This window comes from Falco biarmicus, chromosome 18 (assembly GCF_023638135.1).
Source record: "Falco biarmicus isolate bFalBia1 chromosome 18, bFalBia1.pri, whole genome shotgun sequence".
NCBI classification, from domain to species: Eukaryota; Metazoa; Chordata; class Aves; order Falconiformes; family Falconidae; genus Falco; species Falco biarmicus.
In genome coordinates, this window is record NC_079305.1 from 2,793,210 (window position 1) to 2,813,326 (window position 20,117).

The window sequence follows — 20,117 nt, forward strand, 5'->3', positions numbered from 1 at the left end:
AGCAGTTTCATAGCACTAGTAATTCAAAACTTCAGGCCCAAGTTTCACTGTAAGTCCCAAACATCCAACCTTTTTGAAAGCAGGATTTTTAATTTTATCTTACTCCTCTGAAAAAGTAAATAAATCTCATTTTCACAATGCTTTGGATTTTTACGTTAAAAACATGTTACAAAATTGCTAGGTAACTAAAATCGGCAGTTAACAGTATCAGAATGATGACATTTCACATTTAGCATGAACAACTCTTCGCACGACACTCCCAGAAACAGCCCGTGCTCTTCAACCAAGAATATGGAGGCAGATTAACAATTTGGGTTTATGTCCCTTATTCTTTAATCTGCAAATTTAACAGAATTAGGAAACAGAAGAGAAATACAAGGAGTACAATAGAGTTGACCAATTATACAAAATCTCATCAATTCTACTTTACATTTCATATGCCACTACATTATTTTGCTTTAGAAGTTTTCCTTGACAAGGTGCTGGAGGACTTGGCGCAGGTATACAATGCTGACAATGGAAATATTTTATTAAGTGCTTCAGGAAAAGAAGCGAATGATCCCAAGTCAATAAAAAAAAACAAAACCAAACCCAAGCAATCTTTCAAAAAATTATTCCAGTCTATAAACAGCAGCTTCAATGTTCATGTAACCCAGAACACAAGATTCATAAAACACTATACAAAGCAGTCCTGTAAAAAAAGAAAAAAAGAAGAAAGAAAAAGAGAAGAAAGGCGCAGCATGAAGTAATTTCAGACAACCAGTTTTGTGAGAGCTTTAATGGCACAAAATGTTTATAAGCTACAACTTATACATGTACTGTAAACTGTATATAATGTTACAAAGTGCTAACTAATTTATGAAGAATGCATAATCACTTTGGCTCAGTTAACTCCAATATTTCAACAAATGTCAATTAAAAAATTTGAATTTTGAACAATCTTCAGCTTTCACTTTTTAAAACAGTAAGTAAATATGCATTTGCTGCAGTTAGCCTGCTGCATTTTTAATGTGCGAGTTTATGCATTTTTTTTCTTGACCCTATTTACAAATATTCTAGGCCAGTTTTCACTGAATGTAAGAAAAACGAAGCCTGCATTTTTTTTTCCAAAACTGTAAACAGGTATAAAGCTTTTTAAACAACATTTATCTTAACAAAACCTCAACTATCAATAGTTGAAACCCCTTTTCAAATTATACAACAATCTGTTTCTGTTCACTGTAAAACTAGAAGTTGTAGGCTTTCATCCAAAGCTTATAGCAGGGTATCAATAAATACTGCATTGTATCATACCAAGTGTTACAGTGATCATGTATCCATTCCTCATCTATAGTTTTCACAATTTTTACTTCATGGCTCCTTCAAATATTATAAATTGTCTTGATACTCTAGCCACAAGCTTGCAATATTAATCATCAGATATTCTGAAGAAGAATTACCTTTTAATTAAGGGGTAATTTTTTTTAAAAAAAAGTACTCCCTACTTAGTAAAAATCTGTTTTTCGACTATTCCAATTTCCATACAAAACAAGGTGCTGTAATTAGAACTGAAAGTGTTTCAGCCTTTCTCCTGTCCCCTCAGTTTTTAGGACTGTAAAATGATGTACTATCTAAAACACCCTTCACCACTTCCCCCTTCCCTCCCTCACCTTTGGGTGAAACCCAATATCCACACCTGAAACAAATACGCGGTAGTGGGCAACTCAAGTGCCACTAGTATTGACAACTAAAAGAAAAAAAAAGATGTCTTCAAGAGAATTTTTTGTTAGACTGCCCTTTCACCCTGAAAGCATTCTCTAACAGCATTCAGAAGTAGAGAATAAAAGTAAATACAGTTTAGAAGTGGATTTATACTTACCTTTTCTTACTTCCTGGGAGCTAACTAAGTTCTTTTAAAACCAAATCTCAATCGGGATTTAGCTTCTATGCACCAACTGTTTCAAGCAATCACTGCTGTATCAAATAATCAACTTTATAAAGTCTGATGCAAGCAAACAATTACAGGTAGCTGTTCTCTCCATACCGGCCGACTATATTTTCTTATCATTTTCTACAAGTCAGCCTACTGAACTTTTTAATTAAATGAGATTTTTGCTAGTTTTAAAATTAGCATTGGTTCCCTAAATACTTAGTATTAAATTCTATATCATTTTTTTAATATATTCATATATATATAAAAAAAGAGTATTCTATCCTTCAGAGTCATGCTACATGTTCTGAAATCCAATAAAATCTATTTAAGGACACGACTGCCCCGATGCTTTTTAACAATTTGGTACTAAAGCTTCACATTTTGAAAAGAAGTGTCACTGAAGGAGGACAAGGTTTAATGTTCCCTAAGATAAAAGTTCAACAACATTAGTGAGAAGTCTATCTAACATGAGACACCACAAGTGACTTTCAGATTCCATTTATCCCCAAAGGAGATTGTACAGTAAACAATGAGAGATAGGAATATTGAAAACTCATTTGCAGAAGACATTTCAGAGCTTGACAACTTCTGAATCTTTACGCACCTGCAAGATTGTCCCCCTAAAAGATTAAGTCAAACGCTTTACTTCCTGAAACTGCCATGTCATCATAATTGTAAATGGTTCCACAACAAACAGAATCATATCCTTTTATACAGAGTCTAACTACACCTACAGCTGTTGGGTTTTTCCTTAATTTAAAACTACTTTTAAAAGGAAAATTTCACATTTAAAATTTTCCCTTAAGAAAACAGGTAAGGAAAAGAAAAGCTTCTTCACATGCAAACAATGCGATTTTTCTAGTATTTTCTAGGCATCAGACAGGTTTTCCTACAAGGAATAAGGAGCTGACTTCATAGAAAAGACAAGATTACAACAATTACCTAGTATTAAAATATGCTGATGGATTTAGTAATCCTACTTTAAAATTTACGCAGTCTTTGCCTCCTGCAAATCAAATGGTGTTAGCTAGTAAAAGGGGCCAAGTACACTTCCCCCAAAAGCCGATTTAAACTGTTTTTTATTGCCAGGGATTTCTTAGTTTATATCACAACCAGCTTGTTTTTCAAAAGAAAAATTCATTTTCACTCCAATCAATAATTTTCTTCCAAAGAGACTGTTAATTTTATCACCATAATACAGTCAACATTTATACCATGCACAACTGCAATTTGTCAGGTTGCACTAAAGAGGCAACAACATCACTGATAAAATTAAAACTTGCTGGTGGCGTTTTGCATTGAGAGAAGCCCTTGCAACATATAGACAGTTGTAAACTCCATTCAGCAACTCTGACGTGTCTTGCAGGCCAAGAGGCAGGGGAATGGGAGGAGAGAGGGAAAGAATGTGGATAGCGAAACACCTCAACAGAGTTCCAACACAATACTGAATTCCAGAGTTAGCGAAAACCTGGATATGTAAGGAAAGGGTGAAGTCAGGGTCATGCTTAAAATGGTCTCAAGTCAAATGTACTAAAATGAGACAGTAACACCTTCACAGGTCACGTGGATTTCCAGGTTTTGCACTCCATCTTTCAATAAGTGCTGGCTGAAGGGGTGGTCAGTCGTTTTCCAATGTAGATGCTGAAATAAAAAGTATAAGGCATATCGTATTTCACAGAAATACTCCCTTGTTTTCCAAACACTCCTCACACGCTCAGCTGTTCTCTTTGTCTTGCAAAGCAGAATCTGATGAGATTCTTCCAAGGACTTCTCTTCTACAAAATCACTTAAGAGTGAGATTTTCAGATGAGCCTAGAAGGACTGAGACTATCAAGTAAAAGTGGTTTTCTTCCAGTCCCAAGCTCACTTGAAAACCCCAGTCCCAAAGCTTTTGTGTTGTTTGTAGAGGAACTGACACAGGGCTCCTGAAACAGCTGAGCAACACTCTCAGGTTGTTACAGTAAAACAAATAAAGTACTGCCTATAAAGGGAGGGGGTGAGCTTTAAAACACTGAGCATTGAGGATCTACGCAAACACTGACCTCTAACAAATAAATCCAGGCAAGATTTAATTCGTCACAGAAACACACAATTTTGCTACAGTGCAAATATGTTACAATACATTCTCACATATTCTTACCCTCCTAATTTCTTTGACAGTTTAAAAGAATTTAAAGAGACACCTGAACTACACTCCCAGAAACAAATATGAAGCTAAATAAAAACACATTTCAAGTACGTCTTTGCCCCAACACAGAAGAACCTAAGACAGATAAACATAACGTAAGGACTTAAGCAAACTGAGAGACTGTGTTGGATTACGCTGGCAATGAAAACATTGCTGAGCAGAGTCACAGCTGACCCTGCAGAACACATCCAGTAGTTCACATATCTTTCTGTAACTATTCAATCCTTGACTTTCAGTAGTATCAGGCAACTGCACCATTAGACATTGAAAATTACAGAGTATGTGCCATACACACAGAACTACAGCATCATTATTCATACAACCTGTTTTTGTAATGGTTAGTAGAAGTTACAGCAGTTTTCCACCTATTCTGTTCTTCCTTTCCCTACATTATAAACGGCAGCATTTAAGTAGAAGGTGTGAATAATCAAATGACACATGCTATAATTGCAAAGGTTATCTGCAAATTCATGCTAAGCCATGCATTTTCAATATAAGAAACTCGATCTATTCTAGAAAAAAAAACATACTAAAATGGCTGCAAAGTTTTAGCTGCTGCAAAGTTTTCCTGCATTTCAAAAAGTACACCAAGTCTACCTTGAGCAAGGTGCAACAATACTCTAGTTATTCTAGATAAAGCCCTTTTCAGCAGGCACCTGGCATACAAGTAAAGCAGCAAAGCAAAGCCAGATGCAAAAGTTGAAGTGAAAATTAGGTTAATACTTACCCTAGTCCCAAAGCCAAAACATGAGATATGAACAGAGATGGAATGAAAACCTTAAGAAATTCTGCAGAGAAAATGCCACCTTTTTTCATCGCTCCACTTTTCCTCATACTTAAAGACACTGAACGTTTAGGATGTCTGAAATGAAATTCCCTGAAAGAAGAGGGGGAGGGGGGAGAAATTCAACAAGATTTGTTTCTTTACTTTTTTTTTTTTTCTCTTCACACAAATGCACAGATCTCTGTAGGAACACTTTTTTCAAAAGTACAAAGAGCTAGAGATCAAAGCAAGAGATCCCTTACACAGTGTAAGGAATCAAAGATAATAATAGGAGGTATTGTGGAGAGACCACTTACACAGACAGTACAGAGACAAAGGGAGCAGTAGCTGAAGAGAGAGGTAGGTCCAAGAGAGGGAATTTCAGGATGTGATTTGTTAGCAAGAGCCTTGTTTGTTGTTCCAAACAGAGACACAGAAGTCTGCCAGAATTAAACAGCATCCTCTATTTTAATAAAAATGCTTTGCATTCAAGGATCTCAACGTTTCCCCTTCCGTGGATGAACATTACATATTTTACATAGAAAGAAAAAAAGGTACAGAGAATTTAGGAGACTGGCCCAAGGCTATTCCATTCAATAAGCCAAAACTAAATCCCATGAATCCCAGCTCCAAGTACCCAGCTCTCCCAATAATTATAATTTTGTCAAGAAAGCTTGTAATCAGCTTGCTGTGGATTTATACTCCTTTCAATAAAAAGGTCATTCTGTTGCTATTAAGATTTTCATACTTCATTGTTTTGACTTTTTCTAGCCTCCCCAAAGAGAAATTTTTTCTAAGACAATCTTATTTGGAGAGCCAGAGTAATTCCATGCAATTGCGACTTACGATTCTTCTCTCCTTCATACAAAAGAATATACATTAAAAAAAGTTTAACTCACTTGGGAGGAATGTTTTCAGGCCTACTTGACCAGTCCGACACCCAGTCAGCACTTTTCTTCAAAACTTCCAATTCTTTCTCTCCTTCGACTGCTTCTTCTTCAGACTGAAAATATACAGGGGACAAGCCTCACATCACTCAATTAGCTCCTCTTTACAGTGTTAAATTGAGAGCAACAATAACAGTGGCAAAGTGATAAGCACCAAATGGTGGCACCTGACAAACTAGGGAGTGTTCTTGGCCTATTGATTATTTAGAAGAGATTTTATTATGCTAAGAGGAGGATCTGCAGAAGTCAGTATACTACAAATTCTAGTACTAGACCCAGGCCTTCCACATCATTGCAAGTTGTTTGGTTTTATGAGGGCTAACAGAAAAAAAGTATTATTTTAATCCTAAATGTAATAAACCAGCATTACTGCAAAAAATATTAAAGTGTAATTACAACTGGCAAAAAGTTGATGGCATTTGATTTAAAGCCTACAGAACATGGCTAAAGCACAGAAAGACAACCAAATAAAAAGGTTTCAAATACAGTATTTTGACTTTTTTTAAAGGTGTTACTAGTCATTTAAAATTTATATTACTTACAACTAGCAGCTTCTACTGGGTGCATCCCAGGTGCAGTAGGGAAAGGCAAGCACTCACTACAATTGTCTTGCTCCAAAGATTTAACATTACGTCATCAGATGCAAATGTTACCATATAGGAAAAAATTGAATTAAAAAGGACTGGAGAACGCTACTGACTTCAGTACAAACTCTTCCTTAGTATTTAAACAATTTCCTGAGTGGTTTTTAGTAAAACAAGATAAACCACGTACAACATTAAAGTAGGAACCACACCAAAAGCAGGAGTAATCAAATACAACAGTCATGAAAGTGAGCTGGCAGCGCTAACCAACAACCTCACTGGGATCGTTCTGGCTCTGTAGGGCAGAACTGCAACAGCCCTACTATTTGGCCAGGTCTTTGAAAACATTAAATGCGAGGTTTCATTCTTCCAGGAATGCTTTTTATTTATACTGCTGAAGACAGCAAATTCTATTAAATGATTAAACCAAGAGTTCAGCACTAGTCTCCTCTCAGTTTGTACTATGGAGATTACTCACTATCATGTGAGCTGACTATCGGTAAAGCAATAAACCGAACACCCTGAAAACTTGTGCAGAAATATTAACATTTCAAAGACAAAACGAAATAGGTTTCACATACACAGTGCAAGCAGTGTTGAACAATAATGTAACTGCTACTAAATAGGGCGTTACTCAGCTTTAGAGTTGGAGCCTCATTTTCCCCTCTCACTCCAAAGCTATTAATCCTACAAGTCAAATTTCAATTAATACAGAATCTAAGCCTGAACAGAGTTCACTAACCCTCCCTCATTTTTAAAAATAATTGTTCTGGAATGTGTTTTAATGTAATAAAACTTTATTCTGAAAACAATGCCTTAAAAGAAAAGATAATTCAGTTAAACTGACATAAGCTTGAGCGCACAAAAATTATTTACTAGACCTATTTATATTTATAGGCAGGTACTATATAAAGTTCTAATAAAAAACAGGATTGAGTAAAAACCTCCAAGTACAAGACGAGGAAACGGAAACAGCCTTACCCAAATGACTAAGGAACACCTCCAAATTTTGAATAAATAAGGTTTGTAAAATACATTTGCTAGTACTGCAACTAACAACCAAGTTTAGGGTTCCTGAACAAAAAAAGGTAAATTGCTAGCAAGCCGCAGTGTGATGCTTTTTTTTCCTGACATGTAAAATACATAACATTTTAGACTTCTGACATGACAGAGAGCTTGCTCTACCCCTCAAGTACTCCCAGTACTTGGGATCTATGTAAATACATGGTCCACATACAATAGCCACAACTTTAAAATATATTTTTTAAAAGTTAACATATTTTAAAGGTTAATGAAGAAAATACCTGAGAACTACTGTCTTTACTTGTGTGCATTTCCACATCAAAAGTTATCTGTCCATCTTCTTGAGGTGAAGGGCTAAAGAAAAATTGATTGCATTATGTCATTTTGTCATACTGCACTGTTTCATCTAAAGAATCATTAGTGTAAACAGCATCGCAGCTGAATCATTTCCACATGCACTTCTGCACACAATTCAGAAGACTTACACACTACGCTACCCTTCAGATCACAAACATCACTATTGGCAAGTCTTCCAAACCCCCTCACCTTTTCCATCTTTTTCCCACTTATAATTCTACCTTTCTCAACGGGGTTGACCGTCCTTCCACTGGAGCAAAGAAAGCACTGCCCAAAACTTCAGCTGCTACACAAAAGATGTAGATCCCTTCCTTCTTTTAGGTAACACTGCCAGTATCGTGAATTATACCTCTTTTTGTATCATTATATGCAGAAATATCACACATCAAAACATCTTTTAATGTTTGGCAAGAATACATGCTCCTCTTGTTAGCCTCACTTTGAATATTACAAAACTGGTAATCTACCTGAGATATTAGTCACCTCGATCAAGGAAGCACTAGAGAATTTAAGTCAGGAACAATACAAAATGCTCTATGATGCACCAAAGCAGGTGTCTCTCAATAGAACGCCCAGGGCATCTTTTTAACCTGACTTAAGCTTTCATGATAAAGGTGTATTTTAGAAGCATCCAAAAAAGAACCCAGAACACCACATTTAAGAGCAACTTACTGTTTAGAATGCAAAATATCAAAGTACCTCCCCTTTCCTGTATATTACTTTAACTGCCAAAAGGGGACAAAAACTTAACAAAAAATTAGTAAGCGGAAAATTAAGGTGAAAATAAGGAATCTGTTTTCATTCACTTCAAATGTGTCTGGTGACTGAAAAATCCTCTGCTAGTAAAAGAAACCATCCAGCCACCATCTAGCAAACATTCCTGGTTCGACTGCAAAGTACAAAACTACTGAGAGAGCTAGTCTCTTAGCAACATAGATGTAACAAACTTTAATTTTCTACAAATGTAACCATTCTATTTGAAGTACTGGTCTGGATTATTTTCAAACATTCTACTACATTCAGTAATTAAATCAGGCCTCACTAGTTTTAAATAGCTTTTACATCCATCAACCACTTTATAAGCTACACAGTAGACATGACAGACAGCATTCACCCGGCAAAACCAAAGGAGGCACAAGCAGAAGGACAAATAAAAATTATATAAAGAAACTGCTCAAGGATTTCCAAAAATGCCCCAAAACTTGTAAGAAAAATGGTATAATGAACACATAAGAAAATCATAATGCTCACATCTGCCACAAAACATTATATTGTTAGGCAAGAAACATTTTGCCTTCACAGGAAAAAAAAGCAGAATACTGAAAGCAAGGAGTACAAATTCTGACAATCTTTTTTCCTGTTAAGTCCAGTGATGTGTTTCATTATGCTTAACTAAATACAAAGCACGTGTACATAACATTATTATTAAGAAACCAGTAAAATTAGGTATTTTTTATACCATATGTGATTTATGACAATGTGAATTTTAACTCTGTTGTTGACGTGACTTTCCCGCTGCTGGATTCCTTAGCTTTTTGTAGCGACAATGTATTTTTCAAGTCAGATGTCATATTTTACAGCCAACTACCACGAGCCAGCAAGGACTCCAAATATTGGTGCATGTCAAACTTATACCTAAGAAAAAGCTTTACCCCCTCCATTAGCGTCTACAGTATAAATCCTGCAATAAATTGCATGCAGGACAGCAAACATTTCTTTACCTGTCACAGTGGGAACTCCCTCTTGAACTGCTCTGTCCTGATTCATGCTGGGCATCCAGGAGAATTTTTTCCATGTCTCCATTGTGGATGGAGGATGATGAAGGGACATGTTCCAGACCTCCGTTTTTCCCATTGCCATTATCGTTGCTATTGCCATTGCCGTTCATCTGTAACTCCACCCAGGAACCTGTTGGGCCAGCCAGATGTCATTTCATTAAAAGCAGTGGAACTAAAACACATCTCATGTTTATCAATTTACACAGAAAAACCACGAATATGGTGAATTCAGATAACATACACTGCTGCTGGGAGAAAGCTCATAAACACGTACTGGAGACAAGAGTGACATGTTCCCTCCTCTTTCACCAACAAACACACCCCTAAAAAGTTATGTTTGGTTGCTACCTACCTCTGGGGCTAGTCAAACAAGATGTCCCCTCTCAAGTATTAATACTTTAATAGGCCACATTTCTCTCTGCGTTTTGAAGCTTCAGTTACCTATTTATCGCCAATTACACTAGCCACCCCGCTTCCCTGTTCTACATCTACGCTCCTTTTTGGAACAAAATTTTCATCCCCTAGCCCCCTACTGTTCAACTCCCCTGTCTGCAATTTTCTATTCTCCCCTCTACTTCCAAAGGCCCTGAATCAAACCCTGATTTTCATTTACACCAGGCAGGCTGCCATTCTCAGGCCTCATTCAACTTTCTTTGCCCTGGCCCTCTGACAAACATCTCCCATTCAATACCATCTGCCACCCCTCCTATCCTACCGTACCGCAACTCAAACATCAGAAGCTTGAGGCAGGCATTATGTCTCCTCACACAGCCAAACTACCACACTAACATGCATTTCATTGCAGTTAGATTAAAAGATTTCACTTGCTAATAAGCCAAGATAAAGAATGGAGTAGCAGGGAAATCCAGAGCTCTCACATGTAATAACAGTCAGCAATTTCAATGGCAATCACTTCAGCCTCTTTTTTTCTCCCCCTTTTTTTTCTTTCCTTAGCCAGGGAAGGCTGTATAGCCCACAAGTTGAGATTTACTGTTTCCACCACCCACCCACCCCTTTTTTTTTTTTTTCTGTAGTTATACCTATGGGATATCCATGTGTGCACTGAGATTAAAGCAGCTGCTAAAAAGTTCATATACTCCATATTTCAGGTGAGTATTTTTATTTTTTTTAAATGTCTTCACTTGTATTTTATGTGCAGATTAACTAAATGCAAAACAATATTTACTGGTATGGTATGTTCACTAGTGACATGTTTCAATTGGAAACTAGTGAAAACAAACAAGTTTTGGAAACACTCTTAATTCATAGATATACCAGTAAAGTCCTGAAGCGTAAAGATAGAATAGACTTCTACCGCTCTATCTGTTCCAAATATTTAACTACACTCCCTACCGAACTGCAATTCCAACCTTCTCATGTAGGCATACAACAAGAACGATTTCACTATACAGCCACTTTATTAGCCATAATTATGGAGAGAAAGATCTCCCAATCTCTCAAAAGCATACCATTTTCGATGCAACATTATTTCCCATTATTGGTCAGATAATGATTTCGCACACATATATTATGTCATCACAACTCCTATGTAATTTAATTTACACCACCTGAAGGCAAGCACTTTCACATTTTTTGTGTTTCATTGATTTTTTAAGTTTTGACATCTTCATTACTGAGGCAAAAATATTCAAGAAAAGAAAGCCTGATAATACGAATACAACAGCTAAAACTACACTCTAAACCCTGTTTTTACAGGTTCTAAATTTTAACACTGATTGCTTGACTTCTGAAATGCACCTTAGAGTGCCTGCACATGTTTTTTACAGCAAAGTTTTGGCTCTGGGAACTGCATCAGTGACACAGGAAGGGATTTATGTCATAACGAGTTCACCTGTTTTCAGCTTGATTTTGTGAAGCTGAAACAGAGTTTGTCCTTTGTACCAATTAACTATGCCATTATACTGATGACCACGGAAGCATCATACTCTTAAGAGTGCCGGTGGTTTACAGTCTGGTTTCCCCAAGTTGTATTCACAAACAAGGAATTTAGGGTGTGCACAATCATACGATGTACACCAACCCTGTACTACATGCTGGGCTTTTCAGATAATGAAGCATTAACTGGGAAAAGGCAGCCTTTGCTCAGGCTAGTCAGCATGAGACGCAGAGATGGTATTATTTCAGATTTATGATGATTGCAGGTGTCTAAATTTCAAAGTAAAAAGGCCACGCTCTAAGAACTACATCAGGAAGCTGGCTTTGCCATGCAGCAACACCTTCACAGCAAGGGGCCACACATGCAAAAAAACTCAACACGTGGCACCTGCAGTTAGAAGACAAGTTAGGCCAGAAGGCTATACATTCCCCAAGAGCCATTTTGGAGTAAAGAGCATCTAATGGGAAAACTATAATGCTCAGGATCTGCAAAGACATCTATTATTAAAAAATCAGCAGTGAGCGACAAACAGCGTGAGAGGAACAGGGGCCAAAGGTGCAAGGGGATGTCTTCCTCTGACAAGCACAGGCAGGGAAAAGCCCAGCAGAAGATGATCAGAACTGGTTGCTCTAGTATGCAGCTATTAAACACACCTCCACAGCACTTAAGATTATGCACAAATAAAATCTTTGTTAACATTTATCCCAGACTGACAAAACTTGCCGTTTATCTAAAATGTGCTGTGGTCATACTAGGAAGAACATTCAAATTAAACTGTGAGTAAAGAGTCCCGACGAGTCGAGCAGTAGTTTACATGACAAGCAGCACGTTCTCCATCTGACCTCACTTTTAATGAGTCAAAATACATTCAAGGAAGCATAATCTGACATCAAGCTAGAACATGCTACATACTCCCACTGGCAGTCACAACCGGTTTGTGAGATGGGATTCAGAGAGCCCTAGTACTTTCAAAGACTGATGAGAGGGACAAAAATCTCTGCTTCTTTAAAAAGATGCACAGGAATGTATTTGAGAACAAACTGCCCAAGTAGTAAGCCAGCGCTGTGTGCCCCAAGCTTTCTTCAAAACTATGAAAGTTACATTAATCACCTGCTCTTAAGAGAACTCTTGTTTTTATCATATTTATACTTGACAGTAAAATGGGAAACATGGTCAAGTTAAGAAATGCAGCAGCATTTTCCTCCGTTCACAAATCACATCACACACACTTTGGGGGGGAAAAAAAACCCAAGCAGCTGCTTATATGAATGATATCTTTCTCCAAAATTGTCTGAATTTTGCCCATGCTCTTAAGGCTAACTAATTTGCTATTAATTGATATGCACTGACTTTAATTACAAGTTTTTCATAACTGGGGGACTGTTTAAACAACAGTAGCCAAACGTGTGGAGGAAAAGCGTCTCATTTCTCATTTTGTTTATTCACTCTATGATTTCTCTTGGGGGGGGTGGAGATATCGAGGACAATATATAAATTATATACACATCTATATTACATATATGTTTATATAAATAATCCAAAGTAGTAGTTCACAAGGAGCCTGAGCCATGGTAATTTTGAATAAACTGATGTCACTTCTATAATGCAGTACACCATTAACAACAACAAAAAAAAAAAAAAAGAAAGAGAAAAAGAGAAAGAAGAAACAAAAGCTGTTCAGATTCCCATAGTGGTAATTATTAAGCAGATTTTCCATGACAGGGCTAGATGGGTTCCTCCCTAAAGTGGGATTTCTTCTTTTTGTCAATATGTAACAGAGCTTTATAATAATTAAAATACACAAAGAATCTAGAATTCCCAGTGCAAGCAAGCCTTTTTTTTTTTTCCTTTTCTTTTTTTTTGTGAACCCAACAAAGTATAGGTTCAGTTACTCCCAGGTCTTCTGACCCTCGATTCAAGTACGAAGGGATCTTTGAATGAAAGGCCCTAAACATGCAGAAACGACGTACAGAACAAAATGAATAAGTGTCTAAGCTCATTAGCCTGAAAAAGTTCACTGGAAAGCTTACATAATGGCAGAAAATGTACCTATAACACCAAAGCATTGTGGAGCAGCTGAACATCTGAAAGCAGCACTAAGCCTACATGGAGCTGATTGGTTGCATATGTTTTGTTCACGGAGCACAGACTATCAAACATTTCCTCTCATACCTTGTGCTCACCACCTTCAGTAATCACATTGATTTTGCTAAGCCTTTACGTGCTGATCCAGCAGTAAGATCTACGTGGGCAGATCCAGCACAGGCTTACAGTGCACTCATCTCTTGTTGCTCCTACTTTACAGCAGATTAATGTGTCCCATAGAGTAAGTTAACATACTAACAGAAAATAAAAAGGAAACATTTAAAATACAAAGATCGCAGTTTCTGAAGTAAGCATTGTTAGGTACTAAGCATGTTGCAACTTTAAGACAGCATAATCGGTATTTTAATACGCTAACAGCCCTGAATAATTTGTTAAAATACCTATTTGACTCAGGTGAACATTGCTGCAAACTGCCATCGTTATCACAAGAGGTAGTGTTGCCACAACACAACAGCAGCATTATGAAATAGGCACCATTTATTCTTCTTTAATACAATTCCCATTGAGTTACAGGAGATCAGCCAACCAACGTATTTCGCGGTCAGTTAAACTTCATTGTAAACCACGAACGTAACAGTTAATGATTAATACAATTTATTCACCTCTTCAACTGCAGTATCCTTAATAATTACAAACAAATGAAAGGACACGCTGAAGCAGCTGTATAAAACGAGGGAAAAGCATCTGCCAAGTAAGTAGGAGAGCACACATAAAACCCACCGATGTGCCCTACCAGTGTTATCCGAGGAACAAAAGGATGCAGCAGGGCAGCTGACATAGATGCCGGATATAGAGGAAAATAGCTCACGTCAGTGGTATTGACTCAGCCACTGAATAAACTCATTCCCACAGTCACGCTCCTCCCCCTACCCTGCTGTATCCCCATCTTAGCTTTTAATACCAGCCACCGAATAAACTCCGTTTAACCACGAAACAAACCTGCTCCCGCTCTCGGCTCGCCCCGAGCCCCGCCGCTAAGCTCCCTCCCGCGCCCGCCCCCCCCCCCCCCCCCCCCAGCCCCGCCGCCTCAGCGCTCCTGTGAGGGGCGGCCCGGCCCGACCCCCCCAGCCTGGCCCGAACCCCCCGGCCCGAGCCCCCGCCCCAGCCCTCCCGCAGCACCCCGGGCGCTCGCCCCGGCTCCGGCGCGCAGCCCCCAGCCCTGCGGCCGCCCCACCGCCCCTTCCCCCCTCAGGCAGCTCCCGCCGAGGCGCTGCCCCGGCCCGCCCCGGGTCCCCTCAGGCCTCGCCACCCGCCTCTCCCTCACGGGCCGCCGGCGCAGCCCGCCGAGACCATTACAGCCGCTCCACGGCCCGGGTAAGGCGGAGGGAGGGCGGCCGCAGCCCCAGGGCAGCCCTCACAACGTCCCCCCCGCCCCCGCCCCATTTGCGTTCCTTTGCAGACGCTAACGGCGGCCGCACTCACTGTTGAGGCCCGGCTCGGTGTGCGTCCCCTCAGCCGGCGGGTTGTTGTTGTTGTTGTGCTGCGGCGGCTCATGAGGGCTGGACATGGCGGCGCAGGAGCGGCGGCTGAGGCGACTGAGGGAGCCGCTGAGGCTGGGACAACAACAACAACAAACCCCGGACTCCGCTCCGGGCCCGGCCACCCCGCCTCCTCGCACCGCGCAGGCGCGGGCCGCGCCGTTCCCGCCCTCCCGCCGCCGCGCACGCGCCGCCCGGCCCGGGGCGCGTGCCGCGCACCATGGCGCTCTCCGTGCCTGCGCACGTCCCGCCGCCGCCGCCGCGCCTGCGCGCCACGGCCGGGCGCCGAGGGGAGGGGGCGCCGGGGGGCCCTGCGCGGCGCTGGCCGCCTCCAGTCACGGGGAACCGCGGGCCGGCCCGCCCCGCTGGAGCCGTGGGACGCCAGTGTCCCTTCAGGAGAGAGAGCTAGAGCGTTCCCGCCAGCCCCGGCGTAGGCCGCGGCCGCCGTTCCGCGCCCGGAGAGGACGAGGTCAGCCTGCACAGGCCTGCACAGGCGAACCCGTGTCGCGGTGCCCATCAGGCCCCCAGCTCAGCCGAGTTTCCACATGAGGGAGTGCAACAAATCCCCCTCCGCAGGCGCAGCGGGTGTGAGGTAACCTGTCAAACCTGCGTGGCGCAGTGGGCTCCCAACGCTTCCTCTCACATCAGGCTTGCTTTCGCCTCAGGTAATTTTAAGCCAAGAGCAGGTCCAAAAAATAAGAGCCAAGGCATTCTGTAAGAACTAATGGTCTTTAAGGTTTAATACCCACCTGAAATGATAGTGTTCAGGAGCCAAACCAACCTCTGCGTGGCAGGTTTTTTCATTATTGGCAGACAGTTAAGGTAGAGAAGATGGCATGTGTGTAATGAAATAGGGCTTGTTCTGCACTGGGATGCAAAAGCACAGCTACAAAAAGTGAAATTAGTGTGCACCGCAGTTTCCTTTCAGTATGAAAATGAAGAGGCACCCTTAGGCTATTTATGCACATACAGCTGTACTGAGCATGGGAGTAACGCAGAATTCTGGGGAAGGCACATTCAAATGCAGTGAGATACAGATGCAAACATCTACCTTACCCTGCTGAGGTTTATTCATTTGTAGCATGGGTAGCTTCTGTACCAAGTACCTATTCTAAGTCAAACAATCACGTATAGAAGACAAGGCTCTTCTAAATTATTAATCTCAAGATTTCCAGAGTTCATTTTATCTTGCAAATCAAGCCAGTCAATTCCTCAAGGCAGAGCAACATTGCATAGGTACTTGGTATGGCCTTCAGCAGACCCTTTACTAAGATTCTTCTGTTTCTGATCTCCTTTTTCACTCACATTCTCTAACAGAAAGAACCAGCAAGACTAACTTCCTCCCAGGTGATTATTTAATTTGCCTTCACAGCTTGAGAAATGATGTTTACTAACTTCATTCCATTTGACATCACTTAAAGCTCAAGGTTTATTTTGAGGCCTAGAGTCTTTCTGGGCAACTTTGTACCTTAAGTCCCATCTCGCACATCTATATACGAGCATTTTGCTTCCCAACAGTGGTAACGGAGCCTTTTATATCATAAACCCCACCCCATCAGCAGCCAAGAGAAAATAAATTGTCTTTTATGTTACTGTACCCACAGTAGGAGTCCAGTAACAGTAATATGATCAGAGACTGAAGTCACGCAGATACAGTTCCATTAATGTCCTTTCTTTTGTCATCTCCCTGTTACATATGGAAAGAAGTAACTTTTGTGTCAGAACTATTTAAAGCTAGAGAAAAGCCTGTATGTACAGTTGTCACAGTCATCCCATACTATAATACCGGTTTCAAACGTTTCTCATCTTCTGTTTATCTATGCTGTGTTGACAAGCATCGGCATTAGAAATCCACCTTCCATAACACTGACCTTTCTTAGCAAATTGACCATATACCCTGCGTGACTGTACCAGATGTCTAACCTTGTGGAAAACCTGGATTTCTCTGGGATATCACTGGAAAAGAATTAGCTACACATAGCAAAAAGCAAGCAATGCTTCAAATAATTTAATAAAACAGCTATTTATGGGTAGAAAGGCCGCAGATACATTCTAGATTGGAATCAGAACAATGAGCTACTTAGGATTTTGAATAGAAAACCTGCCTAGGTAATCCTGTCCCACTTTGCAACCCTAACAATCACAGGATAGCATCACGAGTATTTGTCATCCCCATCATTCAGGAAGCATCTGCTATAATACTTGCGGTATGAATATTTATCAGTAAAGTGGGACTATTAGAATTTCTGAGTCAGAAATAAATTGATCAAGATTACAGAGTGAGTCAATGCAGAGCCAGAAATAGCATTCACAAGTCCTGACTTTCAGCCCTGTGCTCTTAACCACTACACAGGTTCCTTAAGTCAGTTGAATGATGTAATTAATGTTTGTAAAGTAATTTGAATCCTTGCATGGAAAATGCTATGACAATAGCAAGGTTGGAGAGGCAGAAAACCACATGTTAATAGAAGAGAAACAATGGCCATAAACTCCTGGGAAAGCCTTTTGTACTGAAGTGCAATAAAAAGGGTTTTCTTCTAGAAAGTTATAAGAAGCCTTTAATTTGATTGAAATCAAACAACTAACAAGCCACCTGATTTATCTTAAAGCCTCTCCCAGTTTTATTCTCATGGTTCCAAGATGTTCTAAATGTTGGAAGCAATTTAGGTAAAAAACAATCTAAAGTCTTAAAATGTGCTGCAATTACTTTTATTTTATTCATTTAGTACTTCTATGCCCCAAATCTGGAAAAAACTGCTAACCTGTTGCTAAGATGGATGCCACCCCAGCATGTGGGAAACACAAAGGCAGTCCTTTCCCTGCACACCTCTTTTGGTGTCTTTATGCTGGAGGTAGCGATGATATGTACTGGGAATGCTTTTCTTTTATTTTTTATTTAGGAACAACTGATCAAAGTCCTTGCAGATGACTGGCAATTCCAAAGATGACTTCAAGGGACAGCCACAACACCTAACCTTGATCCCTTGCATTTCTGAAGCATCCATCTCTCTCTGGTAAGATCTTGCCTCCTGGTAGAGAGCACCCCCACACAAAAAACTGCATCAGAAAAAAACTGTGAACACTGTTCTCTTGTAAAAGAGAAATAATAGATTGTTTGCAAAAGGTTGAGATTATTAAAGCTCAAGGGTAGCTTTTTGAGAGAAATAGAATTCACGCTGTTTCTTAGATTCTCTGCTGTATCACAGCAGAAAGGAACATTTTCTGTTTCTATTCCCATCACTGCTATCACTTTTTTCCACTGCTCATTTTTACAAGCCCAAACCTTTCAGTACCAGGTTAAGTAAAGAAGTTTGCCAAGAGCAAACAGACAAATCACTCAAGACAAGGATAGTCATTACAGCAATCTCACTTTCAGTACACCTCTCTGCACCTTGATTCAGTATGCCGATCCTTCAACTTAAAACAATTAATTGCATAGGAAAGGGCAAAAGGAAATACCTTTTGTTCAGTTAGAAGTGTCTGTTGGGATTTGGGAGGCTACACACCTTCCCTACAGCCCAAGATGAAGGGCTGAAAAACCAGTGCCCAGGAACTTACTTCTTAGCTCTGTCCTGCTAACATTCCAGAGCAGACAATAATAAAAGAAACCCCACAAAACTAGTATTCCATCATCCCGTGGCCCGTCTCCAAGAGGGGAAGAAGTACAGGTTTTTCCTTACCAGCACTAATTGAGCTTTTTCTAATAAGGCTGAGAATACAAGAATATGTAGTTAAATAAGTGCTGGAGTGGAAGTTGTGCCTTAAGAGAGCAGTAAGGGGAAGCAGGGTATTGCTGCGTATTCAACAAGTTTATCAAGGCAGCAGATCCTTCTCAGCAGGAAAACTGTGAAGGGACTTGAGCCACAGAGCTTGCCTACACCTCGGCATTGTACCCGTGGATAACCGGCTTATGCTGAACGTTAATTGTCGACAATAGCATCACTGTGGTTCAGAGCACGGCTGCAATCTTGCAGATACCAACAACTGAAGTGGTTGATGTTGGCATTTAGGTACCATAACTGGCTTCCAAGACACAACACAAAGGAACAGAACCTCCTTTCCTGTATTTAGTCTAGTATTCAAATACTGAGACTTGAGAGCTTGCACTGTTTTCACTGGGCACTGGAAGAGACTGCTGGGGGTGGGGGTGGTGGCTGCTTTTCCATAACTCTGTGTGTTGGTGCAACATCCCCCCTCCCACCTGGCACGCTGCTTAGGAGAAGGCCTGGAAGTCACAACACAGAAGCTAGTAGAATGGGGCACTGCTCAGCATGCAGTAGGGAAGAGATCAGTAATTTCAAAAATACCTGTAAACAGAGAAAAGGAGAGGGACAGGAAAAAGGATAAAAAGCAACCTGACAAAATGTATTCTATGCATACTTTTATTAATAAAATATAAGATTTACAGCATATGCCAATGGACAGTGTGCTTAGAGAATTATCTAGTTGGATAAGTATGACACCAAAGTCAGTAGCTGGTTTTGGTGAGGATAAATTAAACCTCAGATGACATGCCAGGGATCACTGCTACTGACCAAATGAAAAATCTTTCCTAAAACTAGCTTTAAAACCCCTGATTCCGTCCCAGCATGTGCACAGCTGAGGTCCAAGAGGCAGTTTCGCTTTAATGTAGTATTGCTAGGAGGCTGCGCTCTGTTCTGTGTGAAATGTACCTGTTCCGTTTCTGTGCCATCTTCACGCCCTCGCTTCCTTTTATGTCTGTGCTAAGCAAATTTTCAGGTATTCAGTGCATCGTTTGGGATACAGGTACGCACAAGAGCAGCAGTCTTAATACCATGACCCTCAGTCTTCCCAAAATAGCAGTTATTAAACCTACGCAGTTTTTCACAAAATGGAGATGAATTTTACCAGCTTTGATGCAAAAGCAGCATCTAATTACCTCTTTGCCCTTGCGATAAAATAAAAAATAATCCTTGGACCTGATCCTGTAGACACCTATACACATGATTAATGTTACTCAAGTTGTTTCCTTAACTATTAGCCAGTAGTCATTTGAGTAAAATTAGTCACATGCCATGTGAGTAGGGCCTGCTAGTTTATTCACCCATTGGAAAACAGTTTGT

At 40.2% G+C, this 20,117-nt stretch overlaps 1 protein-coding gene across 2 annotated transcripts; it reads right to left on the bottom strand.

Moving 5' to 3' along the window:
* Positions 1-302: 302 nt before the first annotated feature.
* BNIP3L (BCL2 interacting protein 3 like) lies at positions 303-15,806 on the bottom strand. Of its 2 annotated transcripts, none has more exons than XM_056362801.1 (6): positions 15,783-15,806; positions 9,496-9,682; positions 7,699-7,771; positions 5,763-5,866; positions 4,828-4,977; positions 303-3,553 (listed from the first exon to the last, which is right to left on the bottom strand). In XM_056362801.1, exons 2-6 carry the CDS (start codon positions 9,660-9,662, stop codon positions 3,505-3,507), a joined length of 543 nt encoding a protein of 180 aa, XP_056218776.1. In that variant the 5' UTR covers positions 9,663-9,682; positions 15,783-15,806; the 3' UTR covers positions 303-3,504. The 2 variants fall into 2 exon arrangements, with proteins under 2 accessions (XP_056218776.1, XP_056218775.1); XM_056362800.1 differs by lacking the exon at positions 15,783-15,806 and adding an exon at positions 14,978-15,180.
* Between the last annotated feature and the right edge of the window lie 4,311 nt (positions 15,807-20,117).

Coding starts and splice junctions, on each gene's coding strand:
- BNIP3L (XM_056362800.1), bottom strand. CDS start 15,062: ATGTCCAGCCCTCATGAGCCGCCGCAGCACAACAACAACAACAACCCG. Junction 9,683..14,977: donor CACCGAGCCGGGCCTCAACA/GTGAGTGCGGCC, acceptor CTGGCCCAACAG/GTTCCTGGGTGGAGTTACAG. Junction 5,867..7,698: donor GTAAAGACAGTAGTTCTCAG/GTATTTTCTTCA, acceptor GTATATTTTCAG/TCTGAAGAAGAAGCAGTCGA.